Source organism: Tetrao urogallus, assembly GCF_951394365.1.
Source record: "Tetrao urogallus genome assembly, chromosome: 2".
In the NCBI taxonomy this organism is placed as follows: domain Eukaryota; kingdom Metazoa; phylum Chordata; class Aves; order Galliformes; family Phasianidae; genus Tetrao; species Tetrao urogallus.
In genome coordinates, this window is record NC_136814.1 from 79,733,267 (window position 1) to 79,752,387 (window position 19,121).

Sequence of the window (19,121 nt, forward strand, 5' to 3'; positions counted from 1 at the left end):
AGGAATATAGTTCCTGATTAGGTACATCTGGAATATTTTAGTATAGCCAGAATACTAATACTACTTTTTTAAATGAAATCTTTAAATAAAATGTAAAGCTTATGAAAAAATAGAATTGGTATCTCATTGCACACTGTCTCATTTTGCATTTGAAGCCAGTTCACCTTCTCAGTCTGTGCATCTATGTAGACATTAGGTCCATCTTCTCCTTTGTAGGACAAAGTAAAATAAAAAAATCTGTTAACCACCTATTTTTGTTGTTGTTGTTAGATGCAGGAAGGAAAAGCTTTTTTAAGATAGCATAAAGATACCAAACAGCAAGAAAGGCCAAACATATTCCTTTTATATGCATGATATAAAAGCACTTGCCATATTCAGTTTGAACACCTTTGGAAAATGACAACAGCAACAGAACTGACATGATACTTGGAACTTCTCATTAGTTAAGGAGAAGTTATAGCAACCCTTGTGAGTCATGGAATTTTGTTTTTCATGTCAATTTGCAATTTTGCATTGTCAGGCTATGCTTACAAATTGTATTATATTAAGTATTGTATTTTCAAATTCATGTCATGTGGTCTTAAACTATACAGCTATACTACAGCATTACAGTATATGTGGAATGCAAGCAGGTTGTGAAAGACAATACAGTGCTTTTTTTATATGGTCCCACACCTTGTGTCCTAGAAGTCTTAGTGTATAGATCAGAAAAAAAATGTCATACTCAAAAAAGACCCAGATTTACCTTTTCTTATGAGTGTGGGTGGCTCCATTTATCAGCTGAGAAAGATAGGGGAGGTGAAAACATATTACCTTTTCCTACCTTGCTGCTTGTGGAGGCAGTAATATTATAGTCTCTCTTACTGAAAAGTCTCTGATGCTTCCTTATCGAAATCTGTGTTCCTTCCTTCTCTCCTGTGTTTTTAGTATAATATCAGCCAGTTGTCTTGTGTTTGCAAATGTTATGAGTATTACTTCAATCAAGAGGTATATGTATCTATTTTTTTCCCATAGTACATAGATGGATTATGGACTTCTTCATTGAGATGTGTTGGGGTAATTTTTGGTGTCTGCTTACACTGATTAGTTATTTTGATACTCTGGTCTGCAGTTCAGAATCTCTAATGAACATTTATGACTTTCATAGGGTCGTCAAGGAATGAAAGGTGACGCTGGCCAGCCTGGACTACCAGGACGATCAGTAAGTTAATTCTTAATTTAAAAGCAAACAAACAAACAAAAAAAACCCCTATTGCTACTATACAGTATTCCTGATGTGGATTGGCTGCTGGACAGCTGCCTTTGACATCACTAGGAATTTTTTCATACCCTCCTAAGCAATAGTTTTGGAGACACTATCGTGTTACACTTAGTAATCTGAAATGTAGAAAATTCTAAACCATTCAAAACAGAGCAAAATTAAAAGAACAGCTGTATTGAGTCAAACCAAATATACATCAGGCCAACTGTGAATGTACAAAGAAAGATTGATGGATTAGGAAAAGTACACTGATATCTACACAGTAAAGTCTCTTAACTTCTGACCACCTTGTAGGTCAGTGTCTTCCTAAATTACAGGCTGCAGAACCTTTGCAGGGCACTTCTTCACTAGAGTTGTCTAATTGCCTTCTATTTTTGGAATTCAGATTTTCTTAGGCTAATGAGCTCCACAACTAATTGTGTGTTTTTTAAACTAATTGTTTATGTGTGTTTTCAGTCCTTAAAACTTTGAGGAATATACACTTAGACAGCAATAACATGCTAAGAGACATGCTACAGTTAAATGCACAGTGAGATGAGACAGAAACGGGGAATATAATATAATACAAGGCTGCTCAGTGTTGATTCCTACAATAGTTGCCCTGTTCCTACAGTGTTGAGTGAGATCATTCCTGCATGTACTATTTTTGTATTTATTCCTAACCCAGAAGCTACAAGGAAGAGAATTTACAATGACCACTGTGAAGAAACACTGTGTTAAAAATAGAACAGAGAAAGGATAAAGGAAGAGTTAATTTTTCGTTTCTTTAGAAACACTCTAACCAATGACTTTAGCACCTGTTAAAAGATTAGCTGACATCTGTTAGACATGCTTGTAAAGGGAATAATTATGATATATCTGACTTCTGGTTGTAATACTCAAAAATTATGTTTGAAATTTAAGAGAGTGCAGTAAAAATGCAAGTGAGGGTGAAGACTCTTGTATCATATATATGAAATAAATTGTTCCTCCTAAACGATTTTTTAAATAAATGTCAAAAAGTGAAATTAAAGACTAATATTTAAATGTGTGCATAGACACTGGGGTAATTAGCATAGCAGATAAATTTGTTCAGTTTCTGATGCAGTTTATCATTTCTTTTTTCTCTCTAGGGAACCCCAGGCTTACCTGGTCCACCTGGCCCAGTGGGACCTCCAGGTGAAAGGGTAAGTTTTCCTCAGTTACCTTCCTGAAAGACCACATAATATGGTGGAGTGTTTTTTTTTTCTTTTCTTTTTCTTTTTTCCATTCTTTATCATAGCTTTCTGTTTTCAAGTACTTTTTCAAAGAGAGTCCTTTTGTCTATATCCAAGCAGAAGAGGTAAATTAAAAGGACTGGAAAAACTTGCAGGTGAAAATCTCTCCAGATAACCTTAGAGTAGCAGGATACTTTCTTTAAAAATTGCAAGACTGACTGTTCTGTGTCCTGAACAGGTTCTCAGGTGCCTGCAACCGATGAGCATTGAGGTGTTCAATCCTGCTGTCTTTCACATATTGTTACTGCTGTAGGGGATCTCATGAAAGTTCTACTTGTCTTGACATCTGCAAAATTTATGTTATGTTGGGTCGTTAACAAGCCATGGATTATCACTAGTTAGTTTGGGAATGGGATTTCTTCACATTCCTTTTTGAAGGGAGAGTAGCTGGGAGGGAGATGTTCTGCTATTCATCATTTAAGTAGAAATTTCCAGTTTTCCAGTTAATCTGTAAGTGAGAGAACAGAAAAAGAAATCCTCCTCTGGTATACAGCAGCAATTCCTTTTCTTAAAATATTAATTTAATACATATTAATTCCATCCTCAGTTAATCAACAGCAGCTGAATATCTAAATTGGCTCAAGCTTATTGTTCCATATATAGCCTTTCCCTGCTCTAGCTTTTATGGCTGTTTTTGTAAATATCATTGTGGATAGCTTTAAAAATACATGCTAGTAGTAATCAGGAGAACTGTGATTCAGTAATTCTTAGTGGGATTGCTACAATCTTAGGTTAATCTCTTATCATGCTTTTGTTTTTCAACAGGGTTTCACAGGAAAAGATGGTCCCACAGGTCCCAGAGGCCCACCAGGACCAGCGGTAAATATATAATTTTATCTTTGGTATACAATGAATGAAGAGACTTGAGCTAACAGAGAGCCATGATAACATTTTCAAATTATGTTAAATATAAAATGGATCCTTTGTTTAATATCCCAAATGGATCTGATGAATTATTAGTAAAAGGTGAGCAGTGAGGTGCTCATTCATTCACAGCATGAATAGAGCTTCTATTCATAAATATTCAGGAGAGTTTAAGTCCGGTTTTCATTGCTTTTACCCACTTCCAGTGGTTTTGAATTTTTTTTTTTTTTTTTTCAGTATTAAAAAAGGAAATAAGCTCTTTATCTCCTTCTTTAACCACAAACTTTTAAAGCTCTGCTAAATCTGCTGTTACCAACTAGTTTCTGTGATGGACCTGGAGTTACCAGGGCAGGGTATTAATCTGGACTGCTCCTGCTTTCCCTACTGTTGTCTTTTTGTGCTACTGTGTGGATGTAGAGGTGAGATTTTATCACATAACCTAGCACTGACATTTTGTTTATATTAATCTAATAGTAATGAATTTTATGGAGTCGTTGTAATGGATTTGTAAATGGATTGCACACCTGCTAGAAAAAGTTAGAAGGCACAAACATATTGTATTCCTTCAGGAACCTATCGCTAAGAGATGTGAAAATTCAGTAGATATCTCTGCATCTTTAGATTCAGAAATGCCTGTTACATAAAAGAACTTATTTCCATGAAGAATTCGTTTTTTCCTGGAGAGAATTTTTCAAGCTTGGCATATACCAAACAGAAGAAGAAACTGATGAGAGCCCTTTTGAGTACTGCTCTGATCTTTTTAATACCATAACACGTTTCTTATCATCACTTATACCAGAGTGGGTTTCTATAATTCATTTTACATATCTTTTGCTGTAGGGTGCCCCAGGAGTTCCAGGAGTTGCTGGTCCAAGTGGAAAGCCAGGGAAACCAGGAGACCGTGGGACACCAGTAAGATAATGATATACTTGGAGTATCAATTTTAAAATTGCACTGTTGGTGAATATGAAACTTACCCTTATTTTAAATGCTTGTATTGCACTTATGACAGTGGTTAATACAGTGAAGCTGACCTAAGACCACAAGCCTTCTTTCAAAAATCTTATTTTTACAGTATGACTTTTTGCTGAGTTTAATAGTTGGGGCTGGAAACTGTGGTCTCTGGTTTCCACTAAAAAGATTGTAGACTATCATGTGCCAAGACATATATATATTCCTACACTGCATAAGCTTGAAGAACAGGGTCAGCAAAATGGCTGGAAAGTCATGTGTGTGTGTTTGTGTAGTAAAAAAGTACATGACTGAAGATGGAAAATCTTTGGTAATGTTATATAATCACTTCTTGTTTGCAAATGTTTTGGCTTTCTACAATGTGATTTTAAGACTATTTGAGAGTAGGTTCCATGGATTTTATTCAAGCCTCTAAAGTAAGTACACTTTGAAAAGGGTGAAAGATCAACAGTTTCAGAAGAAATTTGAACTGGATTCATTTATAGGATCTCTGAGAAATTATGTTTGATCCAGGTGTGGAGACAACAACTAAAATGTGAAATCATTCATTTTTGTTATCTTAATGTCTGTCAGTCTGTCAGCAAAAATTTTCCATCCCACTTCAATGTCTTGAAGTATATGGCAGATAGATAATTTGGAGGAATACATACAATAGGGTAGGCAGCTTGATGATTAGGAACTTTAAGTTCCTAGGAGCATCAGGGAGCTGGGTTGTTTTCTCATACTTTTGCTGAAATGTCTGCATTTGTAAGCCTGTATATCCCATTTTCCTTGCAGTAGAGGACACTAGATATTTTAGAAATGATTTTAAGCTGCTTCATGTAATATTCGTGCTAGGTTATATGGTTGATGAACACAGCTGGGACATAAAGTGCTGTGGTTTACCAACAAATGAGCACCAAAGTACCAGGTTTATCTGAATTTTCCTTCACCTTGGATACTGAGTTGCTGCCCATTGCAGCAGAACAGGTATTTTGAAGGTAAATAATGTGACTAGAAGGGAATCTGCTTATAAGGCAGTCAATGCCTGTCTAAGCACCATGCATAGGTTTTCCTATGCTGAGTTCCTTTCAGTTAGAATTTGTCTTTTTCCGATTATTTTGCTTCTTGTAATGTGACACTGTGCATCGTATTTAGCAATTCTTATGTTTCTAGAACAGATCCCAGCAGGAATTCTGGCTTGCACCTTGCACAGATGTTTTATCAGACTCCTGGTGGACAGAATTTCAATGCTTTCCTTTGTGTCCTGCATTAGAATTCCAAAGGTGCAGCCTCATGGCCAAGTGCAACTTGTAATGTCCTGAGTCATAGCTCATGCCTGGCTGAATTTGTAACTTCATGTCCTGGAGACAAATAAGGAGGCTTCACATTGCTGCTGAGAAATACAAATAATTCTCAACTAGATCATGCCATTTTTAATTCTATCCAAACAATCTGTAAGGTTTCACAAGTAAGATTATAGACCCCTACAAAGTACAGCACAGAACATCCAGACCAAGAATACACTGTTGCATGAAAATTAAAGTTTTTTTAACTTTATATTTAAAATTAAATTTTTTTTTCCCACTGAATGCAGTCAATTGAAGCTCTTTCCTTATGTGTGAAAAACCACTAAGGTGCTAAGCTGAGGCAGACCGCACCACTAATGTGTCTGTAAACACAAAATCATAGGATCATCATAGAATGGCCTGGGTTGAAAAGGACCACAGTGATCATCTAGTTTCAAGCCCCTGCTATGTGCAGGGTCTCCAACCACCAGACCAGGCTGCCCAGAGCCACATTCAGACTGGCCTTGAATGTGTGAAAAACTGCCTCCTAATATCTAACCTAAACCTCCTCTGTCTCAGTTTAAAACCATCCCCCTTTGTCCTATCACTGTCCAACATTTCTCTGTCTCAACACATACTGACACTGAAACAAGTTGAAGCTTAAGGCATTAACTCTACTGTCATGGAAATAGGAAATCTGACATTATAATCTGCTTTTTAGGTACTTCCAGGAGAAACATTTGTGGGTTTTCAGTGTAGTGACAAAATGACTGAGAAAGGAAGAGCATAACTGAGTCAATAATCTATACAGTTTATTCTAGAAAAGACTGAAATATCTGTCATCTGCCTTTCTGGTTAGTGAGAGAGAATTAGGTTTTACTAAGCCAACACACATATATCATGTGCTAAAAACCTCCAAGGCTAAGAAAGGGCTGTTAAGCTTGAAGAGGATACTGGATGAAGAAGAAATGGCTGTACACTTTCTATGTATAAATGTAATGGAAAATAGAAGGTCTTGGACTATCAAAGTAGAGAAATGATTGGTACTGTTTGTAGGCGTGAGGAAAAAAATACAGAAATGAATGAGTGAGCAGACTTCCTTCTTATGGTGGAGCTGTCTTGCTAATAAAACAGACTTTGTGCTTGTGACAACAGGGTCTGACTTTGTTGATCTAGGAAGTCCTAAGGAAACAGTGCAAGACTTTTATGTTTTATATATAAGGTGCTATTAGGACTGATGGTTCCAGAACCAAACAGACTGTGAAAACTTAAAGGGTAATCTTAAGCTCATAAAGGAGACGTTTGTTCTGAGTCAAATACATTTTTTTTAAGCATTTTCCATTCTCTGCTGGAGTGTAGTCACTAGTTTTGCATCCAGCTATGCAGAGATCCTAGATGAGGTATCAAAAAGATGGTGCTTTGAAAGCAGAAAAGTGGCGTATCTTGTGGGTAGCAAGCATTCATTTGGGGAAAACAACTGAATGCATTATCTTTTAAAGTGAAAATAGGAACTTTCTTTTGTTTTGTCTATCTTCAGCTGTAGAATTCTGCTGCAGCCCCAGCCTTCATCCCACAGTTCAGAAAAATCCCACATGCAGCACAAACTAGCATTTCCTTGTGCTGACCCCAAGTGACTCCTTCAGCACAGGATATCAACAAAGTAGAACGTCAGCAGCAGCTGCTGCTTCTCAAAATGCTGGTGAACATTTGGTAAATTGCCTGGTTTCATCTATTAAAAGAAAATAAACTGAAATTCAGAAGAATGTAGCCAAGTGGGAGGAAGATGCAAATAGCAACTCAATAATTGCAGTTGTAATTATCTTTTTGAAATCATGTCTCCAATATACCCAAGTGAAAAATGAACTTTGTTGCTAACATAGGCAGTCATCTTCTAATTTTTACGTTTTAAGATTAGGTAGGAATAGCTTAGGTGTTTCCAACCATAAGTCTAAGTCACTGTCTCTTTGCAAGGTCACAAATTGAATAATGAGACTCAGTGGATTTCAGTGAATTGTAAAGTTGACTGTATATTGCTTACAGTTAATGAATAGCCTCAGCATTTTTCTAGCTGGAGGACATTTGTTTGCAGTGCATTGGAGCAAGTTTTGCCTTTGTTACTGGAGCAACATCTTGTCTTACCATCATGGCTTTTGGCTGAAGGCAGTCTGAAGAACTCTTGACTAGTTGGAAAAAATAGTTTCAGAAATAGAATATAACCTTAAACATTTTAAGCTTGTTGCTTATTTTATTTTATTTTATTTTATTTTATTTTATTTTATTTTATTTTATTTTATTTTATTTTATTTTATTTTATTTTATTTTCTCATTTGAAGAGGGCATTTTAAGGAATTAAAATATTGCCATGACAATGAACTAGAAATCGGAGTCTAATAATCTGATTTCTAAAGATTGCACTTACGTAGTGAGTGAAGATACAGTGGTTGAGTAGTTTCTGGTCAAAACAACAACAAAGTTGTTCTATCAAAGCCTTGAGAGGAATGACAATAAAATGAGTAGGAATTAGAAATGTGTACTCAGCAGAAAAAACTCAAGTAAATAGACTTTCATGAAATTGCAAAAACTGCTAATTGTAAGCAGGAGGAGAAGAGCACCAGGTTATTTGTTAATGATTTATACAGTAAAAAATCTGTAATTTTAATCAATAGATATTTCAGAGACATGGTAGTTAGAACCAAGACATTAATGTCTGTTGAACTGAGAATCCAAGTACAGATCTTTTAGAGGTTCAGGACATCAACATTTAGCACAGATTTTCATTAGAGAATGACAGATAACAGTGTAACATTTTCCTAGTGGTTTTAATTGTTGAAGTTTATTTTGGTTATGGCAGTTACAGATCTGTGGTCTGTTTCATCATATGGCTTTGTTGAAGGATAGACCTTTTTTTCCTGTTGTCTTCACAGAAAAATAATATAAATGAATCATAGAATCACAGAATGGTTTGGGTTGGGAAAGACCTTTAAGATCATCTATTTCCAGCCCCCTGCTATAGGCAGGGACACCTCTGGTTGCTCCATGCTCCATCCAACCTGGTCTTGAATGCTTTCAGGGAGGGGACATTCACAACCTCTCTGGATAACCTGTTCCAGTGCCTCACCACCCTCACAGAAAAGAATTTTTTCATAATATCTAGCCTATTAGGATGAAATGAAATAATAAAGAATGAATCAGTGATGAAAGATGAAATAAAATGAAAAAGACAAAAGAGAGAGAATACGCCTCAATTTTATTGGCTTATGGGATGCATATTAGTAACTGTCTCTTTAGCAAACTGTCTTTTAGTAACTGTCATCTTTAGCAAAGTGATGCTTTCATAGTCTGACCATTCTAAATATTTCTCTGAGTCTATATATTTAATTTTGCATGAACGAGTATGATGCAAATAAATTATATAACAACTGCTTAACTCATTAATGCTTCATGTCTTCCATAGCATGTTAGAGGGAAAGTGCATGTATCACTGCTGCAGAGAAGTTCAGACAACATACTGTGTTCACACCTTGACATAGCTCATGGGATTTTTTGGTCCAAAACCTTGATGGAAATTTATGAAACAATGCCACTGTATTTGAACTGTATCCTCCATGACTGCAGTGGAATGTTTTGTTGTCTTGTGTTGAAATTTATTTGTGGGTACTGTAAGAATGTTATGAAAAACAGCTGCAGCCTACACAGCCTTTGCTTTGCTAATAGCGGTAAACAGACTCCTTAAAGAAATATTAAGATGTAAAAAACAGCAATACTTAGGTGTCTGTGTACCTATGTGGAGAGCACTGGAAATATACTTTATGCTCAAATTTTAATTTAATCTACAAGTAAAAACTTATTTGAACTCACAGTAGTACCTTTTTGCTGAACTAACAAGTGGTGTGCTTTGAACATATGGCAGATGAATTTAGGACAGATGTTTAGAAAGCTGTGGCTTAACTCTGCTTGCACTGAAATCACCTGTAAAACTCACACTGGCCACTTCAGGAAACATTGTTTAGGGTGAAGTTTTACTTGTGTAACTCTGGAATTTGTCACACACATGGCATTTACCTCTGTGAATACTGAAGAGCATTGGAAGGGCCATATGTATGACAGCTCCCTAATCAGGACTTGTGGTAAATACAGGGTTGGTTTTATTATTATTTTTTTTAATAATATATTTCTTTTGTATTTCTGATGTCAAAACTGAAAGAAGAGTTTTAAAACACTTTGCAGATTTTTAAATATCTCAGAGTGACCCAATGACTAAAGCAAAGTTGACTGTGAATGTGATGTTCTCTTATTTTAAATGGGTATCTACAATTTTTACTGTGGCCAATATCACATAAAATAGGCCAAAATAAGCCATAAAAATTCTTCTAAGATCACCACTGTTTATTTTGAAAATCTTTACAATTCCATCATATCATATCAAGCATTGCAATTAAATTTTCCTAAGAAAATATGGCTTTCTCTCTTGATGCTTTTCTTCACTAGCAGTGGAATGCAACCATAAGAATAAAATCTCAGGCACTGTGCGGGAGGTGCTTGCACAACTGTGTTTGCAGAGTAAATTGTGTGTGCATATGTCTAGTTCACACTTAAAAACATCTTTATGGTAAGATGGTATGATGTTTTTCCAGCAACAGACACACACATATATATATAAATTAGAATCAATCCTCCTGGTTGGTTTCTTATACAATACTTTTGAAAATGAAAGAAACTAAAACAATATTCAAAGGCAGACAGAAATAGCTTTAGGCAACAATTAGTACTTTGCAAATGCTGACAACTGTAAAGCAGCTCTAGTTATTCTAAGACTAGAAACACTTGCAAGATGGTGGGGAAGCTGTCACAATAAATAGAATAAGCACTTAAAGTCATCTCTGTCTTCCGTATTATCTGTGCATAGCACTCTTAACACAGCTAGTTTCTTTAGTGTGGGTTCAAGGAGACAGCTACCCCTTCCTAGACACATACTATTCTTCCTATCTTTTCTGCTTTAATTCTGAGTTGGCTTAAGAGTTAAAATAAACAGTCACATATAAATCATACAAGGATTTTCAACATTTACAGAAATGTGTGGCTAGAAATTCAGCTTTAAAACTTCCAGTGTGTTCCTCTGTCAGAAGATATCAGCTTCTTTGGCCCTCATTTGAATTTTTTCTTCCTATCTTTTTCTTCTCCGTCTGTATGTTTGATCATGCACAGAAGATGACCACTTGTCCCTTCTTTCTTGGCTCCTCCTTTAGCACCTCTGAAATACAAAGTTCAAGGAGGACCAGGTCTGTCTTCTTGAGAGTCAGAAGGTTTTCTGGAACTGCATGTCCCAGGGCTGCTTCACCCCAGGAGTGATGAAGCTTTTACTTGACAGAATGTGGCTTGAGATGCATTGATGTGATGAATCCCTTTCCTGGACCAAAAACCTATGTTATTTAGTGAAAAGTTCCCAAGTATCAATGGACATAATTTGGTTTAATTTAATGATTTGAAAACCACTTGAAAATAGAAGATCCGTGGCACAATTAGCATCTATACATCATACATAAACGTCTGTCTTACCTAATTTCTAGGTGAGAAAGCTTTACCTAGAAGATGCTTGAGTACTTAGTATATCTGATAGATGTCTTTGTCTGTCTTGGTGTAGTTCTACTAGATAATAGCTCTGAAGTACAGGACTTAGTATTCTTAAAATGTTATTTATTTATTTTTTTTCCCCTGTACTAAGTAATATTTCTACTTTGGACCACCTTTGTTTATGTTCCTGTGCAAGTATGCTGCCATCTATTTTGTAGTATGAAATAATAGCTGTAATATTTTTGCTTTAGGGTACACCTGGAATGAAGGGAGAAAAAGGTGACAGAGTAAGTCTACTTTAAACTCATTTTCTGTTAGATCATTTTAATGAAGCACTATCTCTGTAAAAGCACAGGTACTTTGTAACAGAACCCTTGTTTTGATTTTGACTGTTTAGGGTGACATTGCTTCTCAGAACATGATGCGAGCAGTTGCAAGACAAGTTTGTGAACAACTGATAAATGGTAAACAGTGTTGCTTTGTTTCTCATACTAATCTACTAGATTCCTTGTTAAAAGAGAAAACGGTGATTCACATTGAAGTTAAGGGATACTGGCTGCACACCAAAACAAGCTTGAGTAATACGATGGTTGTCCAGTGCCAGTGATTTGGTGGAAAAATGTTATTAAGTATACGTTTTCACATTAATCAGGTCTTCAGGAGGAGGGAATCTGTGAGAAAAGCAGATACTTTACTAGTGGGAAATGACAGATGAGCTTTGGGCAAATACTGTGCTCAAGGTCAGCTGTTCTGTGCAAGTAAAAATGATATTTCTTTCAATAAGGACACCAAATGGAATTCCAGTCCTCTACTGCCACACAGGGAATAGTTACAGAGTGCAGCTCTGCATCCCATGAAAGCGTGGTTAAGGGTTATGCTGGGATTGGTGCATGGCACAAATCAGGAAGGAATAGATGTGGCCCCTCACATAATGGGCTCCTTTCTGCATAGCTACACAATGCTGTTGGTCTTGTTCAAAGACAATTTTCTTTGAAAATTAAATTCATGAACATCACAGTGTCCTGCTTGATCTACACAAGTAATTTATCCCATGTCTGTGAAAACTTCAGAGCTTTAAGACTGCACAGAAATGTGATCCTCTTCCCTGTTTGAACTGGGACAAGTCCTTTCTGTTCTTCAGAGTAGAAACAATGTCTGACTACAGCTCTGAGGAGAAAGCAGATTGTAAACAACTGCTTATTTTGTGACTTTAATTGCTTTAGAATCAGCTTTTGTTAATGTTGTCAGCTTCCAGAGTTCCACTTACCCTTCTTTTTTCCCTCCTCCATTTATTTCAAGCCTTCTTATCAGACATTCATTTTAAGTTTTCCTAATTAATCAGGGCCAATTCAGCACTAATTTTTGGAATGGTCATATGGAGAGGATTTAATGAAGAGATTCCTTCCTACTCTGAGAAAAGACTTTCATGCATTTCACATGATTTACTGAAGTATTCTCTTTCATTTTTAAGGCCAAATGAGTCGATTCAATCAAATGTTGAATCAAATCCCGAACGATTATTATTCAAATCGTAACCAGCCAGGGCCACCAGGACCACCTGGTCCTCCAGGAGCTGCTGGGACAAGAGGAGAGCCTGGACCTGGAGGAAGACCAGGATTCCCAGGACCTCCTGGGGTCCAAGGACCACCTGGTGAAAGAGGTAATGTCCAAGGCATCTGTATGTTTCACAATGGATGTAGTGGAGTGGCTGCCAGAAGAGAAGTCTGATCCCTTTGCCATGTCAGACTATGAAGCCCACACTTAAGCCAGTTAGGTCAGTTGGATTGCTTGAGAAATGTTGATGTCCTGGAGGACAAGGTTAATTACACCAGTGCTGTCTTCTGTCTTTCCCTTGCTCATGTTTCATAAAACACAAGTTGGTGTAGTTTTTTGGCTGCTGTATCAAGCATGAACAGGATATCCCACGAAAGAGAATGTTCTCAGAACATTTCTGGCATTAAGCAGCTATTTCTTGAAAGGCTGTTTGAAGTAGCACAACTCTTTGCAGAATAGTCGTCTGATTAAGAGAGAAAGTGAGTCATTACAAAGAACAAAAAGGAGTTGAAAGAATTAGTTCTATGTCATTGGCCCTTTGGACTACCCTGAGAGAGGGACACAATTCTAAATAGAATTTGAGCATATGGCTATATCTAATTTGTGGCTATCTTGGATCACTGCAGTGACATAAAGTTTCTGTGCCATATTGCGGTGTTGCCTTTGCTTATTCCAGCTACTCAACTGTAGTATAGTCTTAGCGATATGCTTTCTAGCATAAATTTTACTCTCATCTTTAAAAGAAGACCTGGATTAAAGCAAGAAATATTGAATTTCTGAATTCTACTCTTTCTGAATGTTGTTTCTTCATAACTGGTTTCTAAGAAAGTGTACAGCATACTTTATATCAGAACTGTTCAAGCCTGAAAACACCTTCTGTTAGCATTTTAAAATAATAAGGTTCTCTGACATTTTAAGTGTCTCAAAGACTGTTCTACGTTTTGAAAAAGTTTGTTTACACTAAATTACTCTACATCCTACTTTGGTTTTAGGTTAGTGTATTTATATCCAAATTAAGTATTTCCCTGAGTACACACTGGGACATCTGTACAAAATAAGGTTTGACCAGCTCTATTCTATTAAATAATTGGAACTAAATATTAATATTAGTGAGTGAGCGTGAAGAAATATTTATTGATGTTGTTTCCTTTCCTTGGTTTTTATTGCTTTTTAAAAAAAATCTGTAGGAATGCCTGGAGAGAAAGGCGAAAGAGGGACCGGATCTCAGGGACCACGAGGTTTGCCAGGACCACCTGGTAAATATTTTTCATTTTAATTAAAATCAGATTACAGAAGGCAACATTTCGTCATAGGGAACCAGACTCTATATGGTGAAAGAATGTGCTTTACTTTGTGCTTTGTTTTTGGTTTTTATTAGAACTTACTGGGAGCCTCTGCAGAAATGGGCAATTTTAGAGACTTTTGGATATGGCTAGTAGATATTTGTCTTTCCTTTGCAGATTAATCTTCTGGCGTGCTTGTTTGTGTGAAAGTGTGAAATTTCATGAAAATACACTGTACAAATTCAGAGTGTCTGGATCCATTTTTTTACTTTAATTTGTAATTACAGAACTGCAAGTTGTCTAAGAACTACAAAATAAGCCCATATACAGAATTACTAGATGTTAGAGTTTGAGGATTTCAAAGTTGCTTTTGCTCTTTCTGTTATGAGTTCTGTTCACTGATGCCTTAGCTGAAATTACCTGCATCATTTGTTTCTGCTTTTAGTTCACTAGGCTAAATATGTTTTTTTTTTGTTACAAGACTCATAAGGTGCTTGCAGCAAATTGTAGCCACGGTTACTCGAAGCTTTGCTTTTCTGCTAACTATAGTAAGACCTGTTCCAAAAAAAACATTACCTCATCTATCCTAGGGCTGCAGGGTAGCAGAATTAATGTACTCCCGTATTTTAATTGAAATCCAGTGTGTTTGTCTAATCTAGTAGCTTCCCTTGAGATCTTCCTATCTTACACAGAGGGGAAATAAAACAGAGAATTCATTGATGTTTCTTACTTGGCTGGAACCTTACTGAATCAGTGTCCATGAAAAAAATCCTTATGTAAGCCACACACAGGGAAGCAACTAATGATGAGTCATATTTCTAGTTTTGTTTTTCTTTCTGTTGACCCTCATATAGCTATAAAATGCAAATGTTTTCTCACCAAAGACTGTGTAGTCTAGACAGCAGTAACATTAGTTGTTTTTATCAAGCTGACTCTTAAAAGAAATAACCCCCCCAACCTTTCAATTCTAAAATTAGGTCCACAGGGAGAATCCAGAACAGGTCCACCAGGCTCCACAGGATCACGAGGACCACCCGGGCCTCCAGGTCGTCCTGGAAATGCGGGTATTCGAGGTCCTCCGGGGCCACCAGGATATTGTGATTCATCCCAATGTGCTAGCATTCCTTACAATGGCCAAGGATTCCCAGGTAGGTTATGAACGACCAAATTGCTCTTTGTCACAAATAGCCTTCACAGATGTGGCTGTTCATACTGAGTTGCTTTACATGAGACAGTCCTGCTGGCCTGGACGTACTGAATAGAGGAAAAAGCTGCAATGAGCAGGCCTGCCTCACTGTAATGTGCAGGCGTATGAGCAGCCATGTGTACTTGGGTGCAGATTTAGTTGATGTTATGTGTGATTCACTTTAAATAGGAAGTAGAAACAAAGTTGTTTTTTTTTTCTCATTAGCATAGAAGGTTAGTAGTTGAAAATGTTGCACATAGGATTTAAGTGACCATTTTCTCTTCTTCTTTTTCCCCCTCTCCCCACCCCTTCCAATCTTCTTCAGAACAAGGTTGAATTCTCCATGTTTCTCTTGAAAAATAAAAAGAATGCTGTGGCTGGCAATTTCCGTGTGTCTCTTTTTGAGCAATGTCAGGATTATTTATACCAAATTTATACCTGAAATCAAAATTTTCCACAAAGGAAATCCATTTGGTGATACAGTGCAACTGAAAAACACCACTGTCCTACAATTTCTGCTGAGTTAAACACCATGGAGTCTCTGACTAGCCCTGGGTCATACCAGCCTTCTACTCTGTGATGAATCTTAAAACAGTAGGCTGCTTCTGGAACCAAATACAGGGTCACCAATTCTGACTGGAAAGATTCCAATATGTTTTAATGTGGGGATCCTGCAGGACCACACTATCGTTAACAAATTAATAAGTATGCATTGCAACATCTCATTAGTGTATGTGATTAGTGTATGTGATACTACTATTGAATATGGTTTGCTGTTAGTATATTGTGCATGAAAAAAAAATATATTATATATATATATATATATATATATATGTACACACTTGCAGACTAAGTGCTGCTGGCCAAAGAGCCAGATGGTTGTGAATATCTCACAAAACTCTTATTTAAATGAAAAAGGAAGAAAATTGTGCCTATGATTCAGCAGTGTTCTTCTTTCTAGTAAGCAGATATGTATACATATATAAATATATGCCTATAAATTAACTGTTATGTATTTAGTTGGATGAAAGTATGTTTTTGCACATCAGATGGACTTTTTAAAAGACTAACATCATCTTTGACCTGTTTCAGGTTTCGGCTAACACATTTTCTAAGTCGCCAGTGCTGCTTACAGTTTGAATACATGAAAATCCTGTTTCTGAGATGTTTGCGCACGTGCTTATTAGAAAATGAGTCCGTATGGATATTTCACCACGGATATGGTTTTTGAACCATGTTGGCCTCATAGAATGGGGAGATTCCTTTTACTAACACAACTTGTGAATGAGATAAAGGACAGTGATGTCAATTCATTAAGCCTGTTGCATTTCAGTAATATAAAGTAGACAGTCTTTCTTTTTAAAAAAAAAGACCCAGACCATCTAAAGTCTCAGTGGTGAAGGAGGCTTATAAAACTACTAACCAGCAAAGGTAATGCCTTTTGAAGAGACAGACTTAACCCAGTAAATGAGAAATGACTTATGTAAATAGTAAACTAATTGTGGCTTGTAAATGATTTGTATGGGACCGTACCCACTAAAATCAGTTAACAGCTCTATGTGATGCTTTTGCATAAAAGCCTGCTGCTGCTTGCTGTATGCCAGAATAACATCCTTGACAACGTAAGAAATCTATCTGTCTGTTGCTTGTTACCAGCAAGTCAGAATCGGGGCATGTGCATTTTTTTTATATGTAATCTTGCTGGATTCTGTAGCTACAGTTATAAGTACAAAAGATTTATAATTATTTTTTCTTCTGTTTTGCTGTAGTTTTTGGTGTTCCTGAAGCACCAGCTGTAACTCGCTTTGTTTCGAGGAACAGCACAAGAGAATGACATGTACTGTATATTGCCGCTGGTGATAGTTACGTGTACATTTATTTTCCCATTCTCAGAGAAAATTAGTACATGCTGAGCCCACCTGTCCATTTTACATACTCCATGTGTTCTATTAATTACACGGTATAAAATAAAGTCCAGTGCTTGGGTTTCCTGAATTAGCTGTAAAATAATAATTTTATTTGCTTTGCTTTGTTTGTTTGTTGTGTGGTGTTTTGTTTTTTTTAACAATAATCGGTCCCTTGCGTAATTTAAGACTCTGCAATGTTTTGTGTACTATAAATACAAAGCCTTTCAAAATTAATTTTTAAGTTTTTAATATTTTGCTGCCAAAGTTATTCATGAACAAAACTGAAAAGTGCCCCCATGAACTGTTAATTTATATATTTATTATATGGAAATAAGATTGGACTAACATTGTGTAGACAAACTAACTGTCATGGTATTTGTGGATTCAAAGACATGCGATAACTATAATGTTCAATCGGACAACTATTTTCAACCAGAACCATACGTGCCTGAAAGCGGACCCTATCAGCCTGAAGGTGAACCCTTCATAGTCCCTATGGAGTCAGAAAGGAGAGAGGACGAGTATGAGGACTATGGAGTTGAAATGCATTCACCAGAGTACCCTGAGCACATGCGCTGGAAAAGATCGCTGTCAAGAAAAGCAAAAACAAAGCCATAAAAGATCTGTGTCTTGCTTTGTGTTTTTCTGGGGGGTTTGGTTGGTGGTATTTGGTTTTGCTATACTTGCATTTGCAGATACACACAGGGAGAGTGCATCTTTTGTTTGGCAATACTATAGCTTTCTGGTCTTCTCATAGCAGACGCAGCCTTGTTCTGTATCTCGCTTGTGTGGGGATAGCAATATGTGTAACTAGCAACTTCGTTATGCTCTGGGCATGCTTGTAAAATATTATTGCTTACAGGGGCTGCATATTGGTTAATATCTGCATTCAATTATCCCAGGGCTGCCTTTTTCTTAAAATAATGTAAAAAAAAAAGAAAAAAAAAAAAAAGAAAAAAAAAAAGAAAACAAGAAAACAAACAAACAAAAACCAAACCAAAACAAAAATAACCACAGAGCTGCTGCAAGTTTTTTGAGGACTGTCTGCTTTAGCTCTACATTTTTTTTTCTTTTTCAAATGCATGTTTGCAGTTCAGTCAGGTCACAAGTCTGCATTATCTAGCTGAATAAGAAAGCCCAAACTTCTCTATCCTTCCAATATCACTGTCATTTTCTTCTATTCCTAGTTACACTTTGCAGAGCATATACTGCTCTTATACATCTCCTTTAAACACCACAAACATTAAGTAGCTGAAATCTTTGTATCAATGGATACAGTTTAATAATGCCTGAAATCTCCTTGTTTGTAGACACAGCAACATTTATGCCAAATTGCAGTCAATCCTGCAGAGATGGAATTGCATGTTTATGTTGTATATTTAGTATGGAATTTGTTTCTCAGAATACAGTGTTTCATAGTTATCAAAAGCAGTTGGAAATTGTTTGCAAGACTATGGATATAGAATTGCTGCTTTTATATTTTAACTGCAAATTGTGAATTTCACTGCCTTATATTATTTATTTCTGAAATGAAAGAGGCATTTTTCAATAAAACTACTGAAAATTTATATGTGGTTATTCACCTTTTTTTGAAAGGCCAGTTGAGACTGATGCCTGTGTGTTCTGTTTGGTAGTGATATTTACTCCATCATTTGGAAATGCCAGGTGTCAAAAATCAACTAGAATGGGAGAAGTCTTAAAATCACTATTTGGGTTGTGGTATCTTGAGGTTGGTGGATGAAAGCAGGAGAGGTTTCCACTGTTTGAGGTATGAATATGACTTTTAACAAAATTCAGTCTGTGATGCATTTGGTGAAAAAAATGAAAGAGAGGCTCATCAGCCTCGGTTTTTTTGTTTTTTTTTTTTTTTTCCTGTTTGGTGTTTCTGATGGATGGTTGTTTCAGCCAGAGAGAATCTTTACCTCAGGAACTACCCGGACTGCAGCAAGTTGCTAAAGCCACACAATTCTTCATGTGAAATGAGCAGCTGTGGCAGCAC

The 19,121-nt window shown here is 36.5% G+C and overlaps 1 protein-coding gene across 1 annotated transcript in view; it reads left to right on the forward strand.

The window, feature by feature from the left end:
- COL12A1 (collagen type XII alpha 1 chain) overlaps positions 1-17,740 on the forward strand; it is a gene marked incomplete at both ends in the record, with an annotated part of 96,101 nt that extends 78,361 nt beyond the window's left edge. Inside the window, 10 exons of the mRNA XM_079532661.1 lie at positions 1,148-1,201; positions 2,374-2,427; positions 3,283-3,336; positions 4,222-4,293; positions 11,444-11,479; positions 11,590-11,656; positions 12,664-12,852; positions 13,934-14,002; positions 15,007-15,177; positions 17,559-17,740. Of these exons, the coding sequence (XP_079388787.1) occupies positions 1,148-1,201; positions 2,374-2,427; positions 3,283-3,336; positions 4,222-4,293; positions 11,444-11,479; positions 11,590-11,656; positions 12,664-12,852; positions 13,934-14,002; positions 15,007-15,177; positions 17,559-17,740 (948 nt within the window). The remainder of the gene's footprint in view (positions 1-1,147; positions 1,202-2,373; positions 2,428-3,282; positions 3,337-4,221; positions 4,294-11,443; positions 11,480-11,589; positions 11,657-12,663; positions 12,853-13,933; positions 14,003-15,006; positions 15,178-17,558) is intronic.
- Positions 17,741-19,121: the final 1,381 nt, after the last annotated feature.